Raw genomic sequence first — 15,715 nt, 5'->3', positions numbered from 1 at the left:
AAAAAGTTTAAAAATCACTTTTTGCAAAATTGTTTTTTTATCACTGAGCCAGTATTACCAACTATAGACAAAAAAATGTATTTAAACTTTCAATTGTTGCCGCTGAAGTTGAATTTACAAAGTTTCTATAATTGATTTTAAATTTAATAAATGTTATTTTTACAAATATGCAAATTGTCTATATATTGCAAAAAAAAATTTTTTTATATTCAATTTTAGTAAAAATTAAAAATGGCTGTGAAGATTAAGGGCGAATTCTCATGTCAATTAACCTTGTGCTCCATTCACAGTCACTGATGTTTTCAAATTTGAAGTAATCTCTTATTTTGATTGGTTAGACGATAGGAATAAATAATTAATAACCAATCGTGTATTTCTATTTTTGATCATTTGGACAAAATGCTCTTTCATTTTCTGATTAGTTGTTTCTGCTATGGGTGTTATAAATTTTCTGGTCAGCGCATTGTGTATCACGCTTTGTCGATTGGCGTTTACAACAAACGTTTTTTGTGTTTATTAAAGTGTGAATTTTCAGCGTGCGGTTTTTATTGATTTGATGCGAATTCGGGAAATAAATATTTTGTTGCATTATAATAGTGTATGGCAGTTAACCTCATCGTTGCAAAACTCCCCAAGTTCCTATCATTATCAGAATATGACGGTTGTGCAACTTGAAAAATATATTTCTGTTCGTGCCAGAAACACAAGTCTTGACTAGTGACAGTACAGTGCTGTAAACATTGTAGGAGTAAATAATAAATAAATTGGTGTCTTTATGTTCATTTTGCGTTAGAACTGATGAGTGCCAGATAATAAATGTTTGTCAGGTATTTTTGTCTAGTATTTTTTCAATCAAGATTTTTTCAAAATTAATAATGTCTTGTTTGATTGTGAATTTATTACATTGTATTCGATTTTGCAGTTAATTCAGTTGTGTTTGACAAATCAGAGGTTAGAATCAAGGCGGACGGTTTCCTTTCGCATAGTGAAGGAAAGTGACTGTTTTCTGACGCGTTTGTATAATAGTTTAGAATTATTTTTGTTAAGAAACGTATTGTAGACGTTAATTAAGGTGAAATTTGTTAAATTCTGTGATTTTTGTTCGAATTGCGGCATTCCGAACAAGTGAAACTGTTCGTTTTAGTGCGGGAGTGTTAGTATGGTTGGTGTATGAAAAAATTATGTGATCGACGGTCATTATGGCGGCACCCATGTTAAAGTGGAAGCGAATCTCAAATCCTGTCGGGCCACAACCAAGACCGCGTCATGGACACAGAGCGGTTGCTATCAAGGATCTTATGGTTGTTTTCGGCGGGGGTAACGAAGGAATCGTCGATGAACTTCATATCTACAATACAGGTAAATATTCTTAACATAAGAAGTTTTAGCGCGCATCTTCTGAACAATTCCCGCGATCCAATATGGCGACTTGCGTTGACAAGGACATCACCGGTCATACCCGGCACAATTTGCGAATTACTTTAATTTCCCATTATTCATTATAATTGTTAATTATTAATTTCATTCTCTTTTGTTTGTGGCATTCTTTTTTTTCTATTTTCCATTTCATTGATAGACATTTATATGAGGCATTGAGATCGCCTGACATTTTGCATGTTTATGTGTACGGGAGCGGCCATTGCAGCCCTTTGCCCCACTCTACTTTTAGCAACGCGCGGCGTTCCTCTTGTACATATATTCCGGTCCGGTCTCCGATTTCTATTTCTTGCCTGTTGCCGTATGGTTTAATATTTTTTTTGCTTCTTTACATTTTCATATCCTCAGGGTTACCACGCTTTTGCTCTTTTCAAATTCCCTGACTTTTCCAGGTTAAAAAACGGAATTTTTCCAGGCTTTTTAAAACTGAAATTATTCGAAAACATCAATAACTTCATTTTTAAATAAATATTCAATCATTATTTTTTTATAGAAATTAAGATATTCAAAAATTTGAAATTCAATAACATAATAATGTATCCTGTGAAATACAATTTTTTTTCGTTCAAATACTAATTTATTAAATTAGTATTTAAATTTAAATAATTCATTTTTTAATGCATTTTTTTGAAAATGAAATTTTGATTTTGGATTAAATTTTGTTTTCAGCAACAAATCAATGGTTTGTACCATCAACAAAAGGAGATATTCCGCCAGGATGTGCGGCTTATGGATTTGTCGTGGATGGAACACGAATTTTAGTCTTTGGAGGAATGGTAGAATATGGAAAATATTCTAATGAATTGTATGAACTTCAAGCGAGCCGATGGGAATGGAAGAGGTTAAAGCCGAGACCACCGAAAAATGATCCTCCACCATGTCCACGACTTGGTCATAGTTTCACTCTAATTGGTAATAAGGTGTTTCTCTTTGGAGGATTAGCGAACGATAGTGATGATCCGAAGAATAATATACCAAGATATTTGAATGATCTTTATACTCTGGAACTTCTACCCAATGGACAGACTGCTTGGGAAGTGCCACAAACTTATGGTCACGCACCACCACCAAGAGAATCACACACTGGTGTCGCTTACACTGATCAAAAAACTGGAAAATCATGTCTAGTCGTCTATGGCGGCATGAGTGGTTGTCGATTAGGTGATCTTTGGTTCCTCGATGTTGACACTATGACCTGGAACAAACCTGCCGTTCAAGGTCCAACTCCTTTGCCTCGCTCTTTACACACGGCAACGTTAATTGGCCATCGGATGTACGTATTTGGTGGATGGGTTCCGCTTGTCGTCGATGATGTCAAAGTGGCAACACACGAGAAGGAATGGAAGTGCACTAGCACTCTTGCGTGTTTGAACCTAGGTAATTAAATACAATTAAATATTACTTTAAATAAACATTACATTTTTCAACAAATTTTTTTCTATTTAAATAGAAAAGTTAACATGGGAGCAATTGACTGTCGATTCGCTTGAGGAGAACGTTCCTCGTGCGCGTGCTGGACATTGTGCTGTTGGTGTCCACAGCAGATTATACGTATGGTCCGGAAGGGATGGTTATCGCAAAGCCTGGAATAATCAGGTAATGTTCAATTTCCTCCTTCAGGGCTCGAACTGGGTCCGTAAATTCCGTAAGGGTCAGTAAATTTGCTTCAAGTTCGTAAAAGTCTGTTTTTTTGAAAAAAGGTCCGTATTTTTAAATATTTTCACTGGTTCGAGCCCTGCTTCTTCTTCTTCTGTCAAGTCCCCAAAAATTGTTTCTAATTAATTGCAAATTGTTTAGGTATGCTGCAAAGATTTGTGGTATCTTGAAGTAAGTAAACCACCAGCTCCATCACGAGTACAACTCGTTCGAGCTTCAACTCAATCGTTGGAAGTCAGTTGGAATCCAACACCGTCAGCGCAATACTATGTTTTACAAATACAAAAGTACGATATGCCACCAGCAAGTAGCGCTTTTCCGACTACAACACCAACATCAGCGGCTGCACCAACGCCTACAACGACAACTGCGCCAACAACGCCAGTTACGTCAGCTCCAATTTCGACAATCGCTGCTCTACCAAGCACTGTCACGGCCGCGAAGGCAAATATCCCACAAGGAATTCGTGCAACTGGTGCCGTTCAATTCCCGACTCAAAAACTCATCACCTCATCTGTCATTACAAAACCAGCGAGTCCCGTCACACCCCGTGTCGCCGCCAATGTGATTCGTATCCGTTCGCCACTAGTTACGACAATTGCTGCCACCACGGAACAAACACCACCCGTCAACACTTCAAACATGGGACAAACACCAGCCGCAATGTCAGGAATTGCCGCATTGGCCGCGGCCGCTGCTTCATCACCCAAAATCAGCATGAACAACGTTCCAATTTTACCGCAAAGCGCAACCAATACAATTCGCGTAAAGGGCGTGCAACCCGGTCAACAAATACGTTTCACTGCACCTGGAGCAACTGTTTTACGCGCCGCCACACCGCAACAAAGTAAACAAATTATTCTACAAAAACCAGGACAAAATATTGCCGGTCAACCTCAAATTGTTCATCTCTTAAAAACCGGACAGGGCGTTGTTACAATGCCAAAAGTGAGTTTAATTCCTGGTAAAACGGTCACAACAACTGGCGGTGCCAAACCCCTTAATCAAGGACCAACGATATTGAGACTCGTTAATCCCAATACAGTTGCGGGTTCAAAGATTCTCACCACAATGAAATCGTCCGGTATTGTTGCAATGAGTAAAGGTCAAAGTATTGCTGGAAAGCAGACAATAATGATAACAAAACCAGGCGGTAATGGTGGACTCGTGGGTAGAACTAATCAAATTATTGTTGTAACAACTGGTTCTGGTTTGAGGGCCGTTCAAGCCGTGACAACAGCACAAGCCGGCGCTGGACAGGGAACAATTACAACGCCTGTCAATGTTCTACCATTGTCGGCCGCTAATCACGTCACCAATCAGCAGGGAGTGAAAATGATTGTCGTCTCATCGGGTGCAATGGTCGGTGGAACTGCCGGTAAACCAATAACAATCACTGTACCAGGTCAGGGTGGAATTCCCAAAACAGTCACTATTGCTACAAAAGGCTCTCAACAAGCCCTCTTTAATCCCGGCAAGAGTCAAATTGTCACTGTTCCGCAAATGCAAAAGAATGCCGTAAGTACATTTTTTAGAATGTCTTTAAGAAAAATTTCCTTTTTTTACGATTTGATACTATTTGGATACTATTTTTCAATTTGTTAAACTACAAGCTACTTTTTTTTGAGAATTTGCACAACTAAATTCGCTAAAAGTTGAAATAAAAAAATTTTTCTCAAAAATTGGAATAAAATTTTTAGAAACGAATCAATTACTTTCAAACATTTTTCTAAATTCAATTTTTTCAATATCTACTATTTAAATAAAATTTCATAAAAGAATGTTAATAAAATTCTTCGCAAACATTCAATTATTTTCATAAATAATACAATTTTTACAGGAATTCAATTATTTAAAATACAATTTTCATTAAATTTGTTCGAAAAAATCAATTATTTAAAAGAATTTTTTTTAAATTCTTCGAGGGAAATTTTCGAAATAAGTAATTCAATTATCTTATTCTTGATTAGAAAACAGAACTCTTCCAAAAATTTAATAATTTTTAAGAATTTTAATAAAAATTGTTTTGCAAAATTCAATTATTTTCATAAACAACAATATTTGTCATAAGAATTAAACTATTTTTTAAAGTTATAAAAATCTTAGCAAAAATTCAATTATTTACAATTTTTTATAAAAAAATTCTCGTGAAGAATTCAATTATTTTCAAAAAGTATAATGCAATTTTTCGCAGAAATTCAATTATTTTCAATAAATTAAATATAATTCTATATAAGAATTGAATTATTTTCAATAAAATTTTAATTAAATTCGTCGAAAAAGTTTGTAAGAATTCAATCTCATAAGTCATAAATAATAAAATTTTTCACTGGAATTCAATTATTTTCGTAAATAATAAAATTCAATTATTTTTGTTGGATTTTGGATTGGATTTTGGAAGAATTACAGTTGTAATTTTTAGAAATTTCGAAATATTTTACACAGTAATCATTTTCTAAAACGAGTTTTTTTATGAAGCTGAAGTCCGCAACGTTTTTAAAAACGAAGAATCAAAAAGGAATTTTTTTCATGTTAAATTCATCTTTAATTTTCATATGAGTTAATTTTTATAGGAAATTAATTGTTACATAAGAGACAATTTATTGCTCAAAAATAACATGAATTAGAATAAAAATAAAGAAAATTATCACATTATTTTTTGTTATCGTTTTTAAAAACATTGCGGACTTCAGACTCATGTTTTTTTAGTCTTCAAATTTAATTTTCGAATAGCTACTCTTTTACTACTTTTTCAGTCTGAAAGCTACTTTTTGTTACTTTTTTTAAAATTAATTATCGAGTGCAAAGCCTGTTAATATTTTTTCATTTATTTTGAGAAAAGTTGATTTTAGAGATTGGAATTGTTTTAGGAGACTGTCACTGTAGCTGGAAAACCGGTGACTTTACAAATGTCTGGAGGAATCGGCGCTAAAACAGTGACACTAGTACCAACTAGTTCTTCAATTGTGACCACTTCCGGTACTGTGGAAACCATCGACGCAAGTAAAACGCTGTTCGTTCCATCGCAGAAACAACCGTCAGCTTCCTTAGGTATGTAGAGTTCTTAAAATAGTTTTACAATTTTCAGATTTGTTTGTAATAAATAATTAATTAAAAAAGTGACAGCAACCACGTCAGACGGACCAGCGACAACGGACGCGGCACTGGCAGCTTTAGCCGCCGAGGCTGGTCTAATTGATCCAGTTCAAGAGCCATCGGGCGGAATTTCATTTATGGTAGCCGCTGAAGATCCATCGGGAAGAGACGACAAGGCTGAGGATGGTTGCAATGGAAACGAGGCCGTTGCACAATTAGATGCCGGCGAACCAATGCAAGTCGATGGCGACGGTAATTTCATAATACCACAAGTTGACGGTGCTGCGGATCTATTTTTATCCGAAGACGAGAACAAGGATGCCGAATCTGATACTGAACCAGTAGTCGAGAATTTCGCCGATCCACCCGCCGAAGAAGAGGAGACTCAAGAAACTGAAAACCATCATCAAGAAACTGAACCACCCGCCACTAGTAGTGAAACACCCGAAGAAAAAGAATCCCCAAAAGAGACTGATACCGATGTACCATCAACCGAGACTACAAATCAAATCACTGATGATTCAACTGCCAAAGTTGCGGAAACAAATCCCGAAGTAACTCAAGAACCACCAGTCGAGCAAGCGGAGGAAAAAGAAGAAGAAGAAGAGGAGGAGGAAGAAATGTCTGCCCTAAAAGTACAGACGAACGAAAGTGATATGCAAGTTGACAATGAACCCGAAACATTGCCAGATTCAGAGAAATTGGATGAATCAACAACCGAGGAATTAGAACCAACTTCTGAAATTCCCGAAGAATTGAAAGAAGCAGAAGAGGCAGAGGAAGAAAATCAAGAAAAGCCGGACGAAAGTAAAGAAGAATCGAAGATCGAAAAAGTTGTCGAAGAAGAGAAAGATGAAAAAATGAAAGAAGTTGACGACGATAAGGAGGATCAAATGGACGAAGCTGAATTAGAATTAAAATTACCAAAAGACGATTCTGAATTAGAGGACGAATGTACCCCGGGTGATAAAGACACCGAACCGGATATGCCCCAAGATGACAACGAAATGGAAAAGGAAATGGATATCACTGAACCGACAACGGAACCTGAGGATGATATTAGTGCTGTGAAAAATGAGAAAATTGAAGACGATCAAGAAAATCAGGAGGAAGATGAGGAGGATGAACCAATGGACACTGATCAACCACTACCCGAATCAGATCCTATTGACGATATCGATAAAGCTGCCGCTGCCGATATGGTATTTGTTGATGAAAAACCCAAAGATCTCTTACTAGCCGTTACAGAATCGGAAACTGTGAAACCCGTCGTAGCAGCAGTAACAGCCGTAGCACCAATCCAATCACCTCCTGTCATTGAGAAAGAAAAAGAACCCGAGACATTGGCAGCGAAAATTGATAACACTTTGATTAAAAGTGAACCAAAAGAGGTTAAAGTGAAAAAGGAATCGCCAAGGGAGGAAAAAAGTGAAGAGAACGGCGCTGAGACAAACGACGATTCCGCTGCTTTAACCACTTTGGCGACTGCAGCTCTTGGATCCACCGAAACACCTGTTAAAGTTAAACCTGAACAGGTAATTTGTGTTTGGTCTTTTAAATAGTGAATTTAGTCTTTTAAATTAAAATTACAAGTAGTTTTAATTTTAACAGTGAAATCTTTCTCTAAATTAGTAAAAATGGGAATATAAATAAATTCTGTTTGTACTTTGTTTCTTTTTATCTAAGAAAAGAGAATATTTAAGATTAGTTAAAACCAAAGAAGAATAGATTCTTAACGCAAACCGAATAGAGTTAGAGAAGAATAGAATCACAAATAACTATATAAGTAATAAATTGAGAAAAGTAATAAAAAATATTCGTATACAATAAATAATATTTGTCTTTCAGCAGGAAGAGAAGAAAAAGGAAATTCAATGGTATGACGTTGGAGTAGTAAAAGCAACAAATTTCACAGTTCAACATTATTATCTTCCATCGGACGACGCTTTAGATATAAACACTGCATTGACGACGGATATTTTCAAAAATAAACTCAAAATTCCTTTGGAACCTGGTACTGCATACAAATTTCGAGTCGCCGCTGTTAACAGTTGCGGTCGCAGTCCTTGGAGCGAGGTAAATTTTTTGCAATATTTTTCTTTCAATTCTAATTCAGAAGAAGTTTTCACTCTTATATTTTGTTAAAAGTTTGAGTAATATTATTTATATTTGCTATTAGTTAAAAACTTTTTTTTAATTCTTTTCTTAGAAGGTCTAAATTCTTTTATTTAGTTTCATATTGTTTATTTATCATCTACCAGTTACAAATATTTTGCAGTTGGTTTTCAAGATTAGATATAATGATTTTAGGGTTTTTTTTATGCTTTTATTGTCTTGTACAAAAAACAGGGTTGCTACAGATAAGGAACAGTATAATTGGTCAGGAAAAGCAGAGAAAAGTCAAGAATTTTTATTAAAAATACATACTGGAAAAAATTATTAGAATTCATAAGAAAATTCTGAATTTCTGTTTTGTTTGACTCGTAAACTATAAAATTACCATGAATTCTAATACAAAACCTTTAATTTTTTCTATTTCTAACAAAAATTTATTTTTAAATATTATAACTTAATTCTTGAAGAACTATCGTAAAATTATTACTAATAAATTATTTAATGAATAATTTTACTTAAATATTTCGAAATTAATTGAGTTTTAAAAGAGTTGCGTTTACAATTTTCATAAATTGATGAACTTCAAAAGGTTTTAATTTTAAATTTTATAAAATTCTAACCTTGAATAAATTTAATTAGAAATTTTAAAGAACTTAGATTTTTGAAAAATTTTAACCATTCAAATTCTTCTAAAATTAGTTAAATTTTTTAATAAATATTTAATTAATTATTAAAAATAATGGAATTATACAAGAATTTTTTTTGAAAACACTAAAAAAATTAAATTTCGGAGAAGTTACAAATAATTGCAGAAATTCAATTATTTAAAAAAGTAATAAAATACTTCGTAGAAATTCAATTATGTTTAAAAATTTCAAAAAATTCTAGTAAAAATTTCAATTATTTTTATAAATAATAAAATTTTTCTCCGAAATTCAATTATTTTCAAAAAATTTAATAAAATTCTTGGCCAAATTTCAATTATTTTCAAAAATTTTTCAATATTTACTATTTTAATAAAATTTTCCAAAAGAATTTAATTATTTAAAAAAAAACTTTAATAAAATTTAACGCAAACATTTAATTATTTTCATAAATAATAAAATTCTTTTTAGGAATTCAATTATCTTCATAAATAATAAATTCATAGTAGAATTTTAATTATTTTTAATACAATTTTGATGAATTTCTCGAAAAATGTAATTATTCTTAAAAATTTTATTTTGAAATTCATCAAAAGAATTCAATTATTTAAAAACTTGTTGATAAAATTCTTTTTGAAAATTAAATTTTAAGAAGCATTCAATTATACAATAAATTATTTATTTCTGTATCTAAATAAGTAAATTTTCGTACAATTTAGACTAGGAGTTATCGATTTCTTCATGTTTTATAATAATATTCTTCTAAGTTGTTAAATTTTAAAAAAGATTTTAATTACAAATTTTTGAAAATCTTAATTCCTATGGAAAAATAATAATTAAATATTTATTTAAAAATGAAGTTATTGATGTTTTCGAATAATTTTACAATTAAAGAAATTCGTAAATAAATGTAATAGAACATTTTTTTGAGTATCTCATAATGTTTAGAGTGAATTAGAATATTCTTTAGGGTCATGGGAAAAAGTCAAAATTTTGTCTGGAAATCAGGGAAAAACAAAATTAAATTTTTCTGGCAACCCTGAAAAAATCATTATAATTCTAAAAAGAAACTGTAGGACGTTAGAAATTAGTCGATGATAAGTATATTAAGTATATATATATTTAATGAATAATAAAATGAATTTTAGGTGTCTGCTTTCAAAACGTGTCTTCCCGGCTTCCCTGGAGCCCCGAGCGCAATTAAAATTTCCAAATCATCAGAAGGCGCACAACTCTCGTGGGAGCCACCGCCAAGTAATTTGGGCCCAATATTAGAATATTCCGTCTATTTGGCAGTGCGTAGCGCAAGTGCCACACCAAATAATACTGGTGAAGCAACAACAGTGGCAACAACACCAACGCAATTAGCGTTTATAAGAGTTTACTGTGGACCCACCAATGCATGTTCAGTACCAAATAGTTCCCTGAGTGCGGCTCACGTCGACACAACAACAAAACCCGCCATCATCTTTAGAATAGCTGCCAGAAACGATAAAGGCTATGGACCCGCAACCCAAGTCAGGTGGCTTCAAGGTGAGAATTTTCTTTTTCTCTCTTTCAAAATATTCTATTTCTTTCATTTATCAAAATTTTCATCTATTTCCAAATTTAAATCTATTTCTAATTTTTACCAGTAAAAACGTTTACGAATTAATAAAATCTTATTGTTATTTTTTTCGCAGATCCTACCACGACAGGAAAGAGCAATCCTCAAGTTAAAAGACCTGTGACGGATGTTCGACCTCATGCAGGATCGCCAATGAAGAAAGTGAAGTCAGAAGTCGCGGGTGATAATTTCTCGTGAGCTATTTTTATCTCTCATTGAATTTAATTGGAAAAAAGAGCCCCTTTTACCCCCCCTTTTATTATAAAATATCCATTAGTACGAAACCAAATAATGTCAAGAGATAAAAAAAAAAGAAATTGACAATTAACTTCAGTTTTGTACTAATCGGATGCATGAAAACAAGAGCATAGGGAAAAAAGTGGTACGCGATTTCGTTAAAAAAAGAAAAGAAAAAGTAAAATGTCTTCATCTTAAGGTGCGCTATTATAATGTAATTTGATACCACGAAAATAGTTTTGTCCGTCAAAGTTCTGGATCACGAGAAAGACGCTAGAATATATTTTCAAGCATTATAGACTTTGAGGCAATAATTTTTCCTCAATATTGGGAATCATATATTAGTTCATTTTTTTTCTTCTTTTTTTTCTTTTGCAAAATCAGAGCACAAATACTTATATTGTAAAAGAAAGTCACTGCACTTGTTCATTATTAATCAACAACTATTATTTCTGGTGCAGTCAAATATCATACGTCTTAGTAAGTAAATGAAAAATTTTATTTTTTTTTATTTGAAAAATAATTTTTTCATAATGACAAATAACATTTTGATTGTGCTTCTCTCGTTGCTTATTGAGATCAATTTATTGCTCTGTCATTAAATGAACTTCTATTTTTTTTTTAAGAAAAAACAAATTGTAGAAAAGCTTTCAACATTACTTGTTTATTTCAATTTTTTTCTTTATTCTGTAATAAAACTTATTACAAAAATACTAGTGCTGTTTAGAATTTCACGTGACATTTTTTTTTCTTTTCTTCGTCAATTTTTTGTGAGGAATATTTAAATTAATATTTTGGCAATAATGATAGAAGAGGAAAAAAGAAAATTTTCGTAGTGATTTTTACATTTTGCTTTGATAATTGATTTAACAAGAGTGTTCGAAAAATTTGCAGTCCTTAATTTATTTTCTCTAAGTACTGCTAATTTTGTAACAAAAATAAATTTGGGGGAAAAAATATGAAAAAAACGTCCTTTTTTACCAGTTTGAAAAGAAAAAATTCCGTAAATTCCAAAAAAAAATCATTTTTAAGGCTTCTTCAGAATGACAAAAAAAAATGTAAAAAGAAATCATGTAAAAGTCTCATCTTTAAAAAAATAGCCTTTACAGAATATTCAACAAAAAAGAAAGAAAAAGAACAAAAAATAATTTACATAGAAAAGAAAATAGAATTCGCGATTGGAATCTTTTCAACGCTGTGTTTTATTAACGCCGTTAATCAAATTTTTCTGTATATTCAAGTTCTATTGATATATTAATGAACTTACTATAAACGCAGTGTAGAAATGGATATTTCTCGATAAAACTCGATTTCTATTTTCTTCTTTTAAAAAAAAAGAATAAAATAAAAATAACGAAAACAAAAAAAAAAGGGGGAAACATTTTAAATAAATTATTTTTCTTTTTAGAATAAAAAAAAAAAAAGAATTTTTTTGTACGCTATTAAAAATTTTAATAATTTCTCGTTGATTTTTGCAAGACGTAAAAGAAAACTTTTTAAAATCTTGCATAATAAGTTTACTTAGATTATAAAAATGATTTCTTGTTTTATTGATAAAATATTTGTAATAATTAAGTCCCAGAGAATATTATGTTAATGAAGATTTTATTGTGTAGGTAATTTTCATTTCTTTGAAGAAATCTAACATAAGTTTTCTTTTTCGCATAAATATTCTTTATATTATATTTAGGGCGTTGGAAGAATATTTGATAATAAAAAAAAAGGAAAAACAAATCAATGATTTATGAAATGTGTCGTTCTGTCAACAATTCCATAGGTGGAGTTCTTGTTTTTTTTTATTGTTTTTTTTCCACCGTTTATATACGTATGCAACATTTTTTTGGGATTGTTGTACTAATTCATGATGGATCGATCACGCCTTTACTCATACAGTCATTAATGTGCTGTCTGTAAATGGCATAATAGAGTAATTTATACATATTATAAATATATATTAGCTTGTAAGACAAAGACCATTGGCTAGAAATGAAAAATTGGTTTTGTGCGACAAAAATATTTACGTGATAACAATATTTGTATGACGGTAATTATTATACAGGTCAGAGAATCAATTGTTGCATTTCGACTTTTTGTTTCTCCCTTTATATCCTTGTTTTTCTAAATTCCTTTTTGTTTTAACTTAAATTTCAGTAAATTTACAAAACAATTTTTTTTCTTCAAATTTGTCCGAAATTTTTATTAAAATTTAAAAAATCTTTCCTACTTTTATTTAAATTGGGTTTTAAATACTAATTTACAAGAAACGATAAAAATTAAAAGCCTTTAATTGATGTGGTATTACAGGAATGCAAACAGGAAAGTTATTTTACTCTATACATTTATATATAACTTATAATTTTAAATCAAAAAAAAATTATAACGTAACATATTTCAACATTGATTCTTTACGATAATTTTCTTTTCTTTTTTTACATTAGATCAGAATTTTATTAAACAAATGGATCACTTGCACTTTCTCATTAATTCTCATTTAGATCTATTTAACACATGGTCCAGATGACTTGACAATTATATCGTCTCGTTATATTTTGGCAACACCAACGAGAGCAGGCCTTACTATTCGTTCATGAAGTTTGTAACCAACTTTCGATACTACGACAACTGTTCCTGGTTTTTTGCCTTCAACCTCCTGATAAAGAAGAGTTTCAGATTTATATTCGAATTTATTGCAAAAAGTAAAAAGTAGATTGAAAATCTCACCTGTTGAAATAGAGCTTCATGCTGATTTGGATCGAATTTTTCGTCTAACGGATTTAATGATTCGAGACCGTGTTTCTTAAATACCTGTTTAAACAAAATAATATTTAATGGTAAAACGTTGAGCGAAAAGTGATAAAAATTGTAAACGTTGGTTAAAAAGTGCTAAAATATTCAAGGTTGCCACAAACATTTAACTTTGTATTTCCCTGATTTCCAAACAAAATTTTAACTTTTTTCCCATGACCCTAAAGAATATTCTGATTCACTCTAAAAATTATTAGATACTCAAAAAAATGTTCTATTACATTTATTTACGAATTTCTGTAATTGTAAAATTATTCGAAAACATCACGAACTTCCTTTTTAAATAAAATATGTAATTATTAATATTTTTCCGTAGGAATTAAAATTTTCAAAAATTTGTAATTAAAATCTTTTTTAAAATTTAACAACTTGGAAGAATATTATTATAAAACATGAAGAAATCGATAACTCCGAGTCTTCGACTCGGAGTGAACGATTTATTCATGTTTTATAATAATTAAAGATGACCGAGTGATAAAATCATTATTTTATATTATAATATAAGAATATTGTTACTCTAACTTTTTCAAAATTATTTTTATAATTTCAATTCAATTTTTAAAGATAATTGAAATATGGACGAGAATTTTTTAAAAAATATTTGAAAATAATTGAATTTCTGAAAAGAATTTTAATATATTTATTAAGATAGTTGAATTCTTTCAAAGAATTGCGTTAAAATGTTTAGAATTGAAACTAATTTCAAAAGAATTGAAATTAAAATTTTTTTTTCTTCTAGAATGATCTAGAAGTAATAATTTTATGGCAGAATAGAATCAAGTTATTTAACATAAATTATTGTCAGAAATAGAAAAAATTGAAGGTTTTTTTTTAGAATTCGTCGTAAGTTATAAATTGTAATTCATAATTCTCATAGTTTATGAGGCAAACAGAAAACACAAAAATTCAGAATTTTCTCGTAAATTCTAAACATTTAATTTTTTTCTAGTAATTTTATTAAAAATCCCTGACTTTTTCCTGATTTTCCTGACCTGTGTCAATCCTTGATATTAATGGTAATTAAAAATTTACAATTATTATCGATTTTACCTTGTGCAATTGTGCTTCAGTCATGGTTAAACCTTCGTATAAGGTCTTCAAGTGTGGATTACTCTCGGTTAATTGATCTTTTGGTACGCTTTCTGTAGCTTTTCCTAAAATATCAGCAACGTCTAATAAATCCTTACAAAACGATTGAATACCAAAAAGTTTTGCGTCCTCAATTTGTTTCATTAGACGTCTCCGTAAATTTTCACTATCCGCGAGTGATCTTTTGTATTTGTCATTTAAAACATTATTTTGTTCTTTAAGATCGACTATTTCCTTATTTAATAATTCTATTTCCGTTGTTAATTTTTTCTCACTGTCCGAAAGTTCTTGATTAGATTCTGTCGATTCTCCAGGTTTCTGTTCTTTTGCTGCTGTACCTTGACAATTCGACGGGGTAGCCGAAAACGCTCTTGAGGAACTGTTAATAAGAAAATTAATCTTCTCTCTTTCTTTAAATATTAAATTGATTAAATTACACCCATAAATTGTTGATTAAAAAAAGTATTATAACATAGTATTTAATTTTTTTTGAATACAAAAACCACTTTAAAAAAAATCACAAATGTAGAATATTTGGAAATTTAAGACATAAATAGAGGACAAATTTCGGTTCTTTAAAACAAATTTACATGTTTTTTTTACTCAAAAACAATCATTATTTTCAATTTTCCCTTAAGTAACCTCATTGTCATGTGCACGTAATAGATAGAAGAAAAATTGTTCTGTGAGAAATTAAAATTCTTACCTAATGATACAATTCCTAGTAATTTGACAAATATTTTCAATTGTTAAACGCCCACATCTTATTGCAACTGGTAAAACAGTGAATGCCATTTCTATTTTTTTAATTTTTTATAATCCAAAAAAACACGCACGTGAGAATTCCAAAATGATGAAATCAAAGAATAAAAGAAGGAAATGCATTTCACCAAAAAGATAATACAACTTTAAGTTTTATTCACACGTTCAATTGAAAGCAACAGCCAGCTCAGGGTTTATTTTCAAGAAACCAATTACTATCCGCAAATTGGACACTTTTTTTCAGTCAACCAATAAACTACTGTGTTTT

General features: G+C 30.9%; 2 protein-coding genes across 4 annotated transcripts; one reads left to right on the top strand and one right to left on the bottom strand.

Moving 5' to 3' along the window:
• The first annotated feature begins 454 nt into the window (after nt 1–454).
• Nucleotides 455–11,502, top strand: LOC122511068 (host cell factor 1). 3 transcript variants are annotated; one of them, XM_043626106.1, is made up of 9 exons: nt 455–1,359; nt 2,107–2,814; nt 2,888–3,033; nt 3,235–4,611; nt 5,964–6,144; nt 6,214–7,724; nt 8,041–8,265; nt 10,097–10,481; nt 10,631–11,502. In XM_043626106.1, the coding sequence occupies exons 1-9, from the start codon at nt 1,200–1,202 to the stop codon at nt 10,750–10,752; spliced, it is 4,815 nt and encodes a 1,604-aa protein (XP_043482041.1). In that variant the 5' UTR covers nt 455–1,199; the 3' UTR covers nt 10,753–11,502. The 3 variants fall into 3 exon arrangements, with proteins under 3 accessions (XP_043482041.1, XP_043482042.1, XP_043482040.1); XM_043626107.1 differs by having other exon boundaries at nt 456–1,359; nt 6,220–7,724; nt 8,038–8,265; XM_043626105.1 differs by having other exon boundaries at nt 456–1,359; nt 8,038–8,265.
• Nucleotides 11,503–13,058: 1,556 nt separating this feature from the next.
• LOC122511066 (grpE protein homolog, mitochondrial) lies at nt 13,059–15,585 on the bottom strand. Its single transcript, XM_043626104.1, has 4 exons — nt 15,392–15,585; nt 14,647–15,064; nt 13,513–13,596; nt 13,059–13,441 (listed from the first exon to the last, which is right to left on the bottom strand). The coding sequence occupies exons 1-4, from the start codon at nt 15,478–15,480 to the stop codon at nt 13,334–13,336; spliced, it is 699 nt and encodes a 232-aa protein (XP_043482039.1). The 5' UTR covers nt 15,481–15,585; the 3' UTR covers nt 13,059–13,333.
• Nucleotides 15,586–15,715: the final 130 nt, after the last annotated feature.

Source organism: Leptopilina heterotoma, unplaced genomic scaffold (genome assembly GCF_015476425.1).
Source record: "Leptopilina heterotoma isolate Lh14 unplaced genomic scaffold, ASM1547642v1 Lhet_80, whole genome shotgun sequence".
NCBI classification, from domain to species: domain Eukaryota; kingdom Metazoa; phylum Arthropoda; class Insecta; order Hymenoptera; family Figitidae; genus Leptopilina; species Leptopilina heterotoma.
Note: the sequence above shows the minus strand (reverse complement) of the source record. Positions and strands in the feature narration are given on the sequence as shown.

Coding starts and splice junctions, on each gene's coding strand:
- LOC122511066 (XM_043626104.1), bottom strand. CDS start 15,480: ATGGCATTCACTGTTTTACCAGTTGCAATAAGATGTGGGCGTTTAACA. Junction 13,597..14,646: donor CTGAAGCACAATTGCACAAG/GTAAAATCGATA, acceptor TTGTTTAAACAG/GTATTTAAGAAACACGGTCT. Junction 13,442..13,512: donor ATGAAGCTCTATTTCAACAG/GTGAGATTTTCA, acceptor CTTCTTTATCAG/GAGGTTGAAGGCAAAAAACC.
- LOC122511068 (XM_043626105.1), top strand. CDS start 1,200: ATGGCGGCACCCATGTTAAAGTGGAAGCGAATCTCAAATCCTGTCGGG. Junction 3,034..3,234: donor GCAAAGCCTGGAATAATCAG/GTAATGTTCAAT, acceptor CAAATTGTTTAG/GTATGCTGCAAAGATTTGTG. Junction 6,145..6,213: donor ACAACCGTCAGCTTCCTTAG/GTATGTAGAGTT, acceptor TAATTAAAAAAG/TGACAGCAACCACGTCAGAC.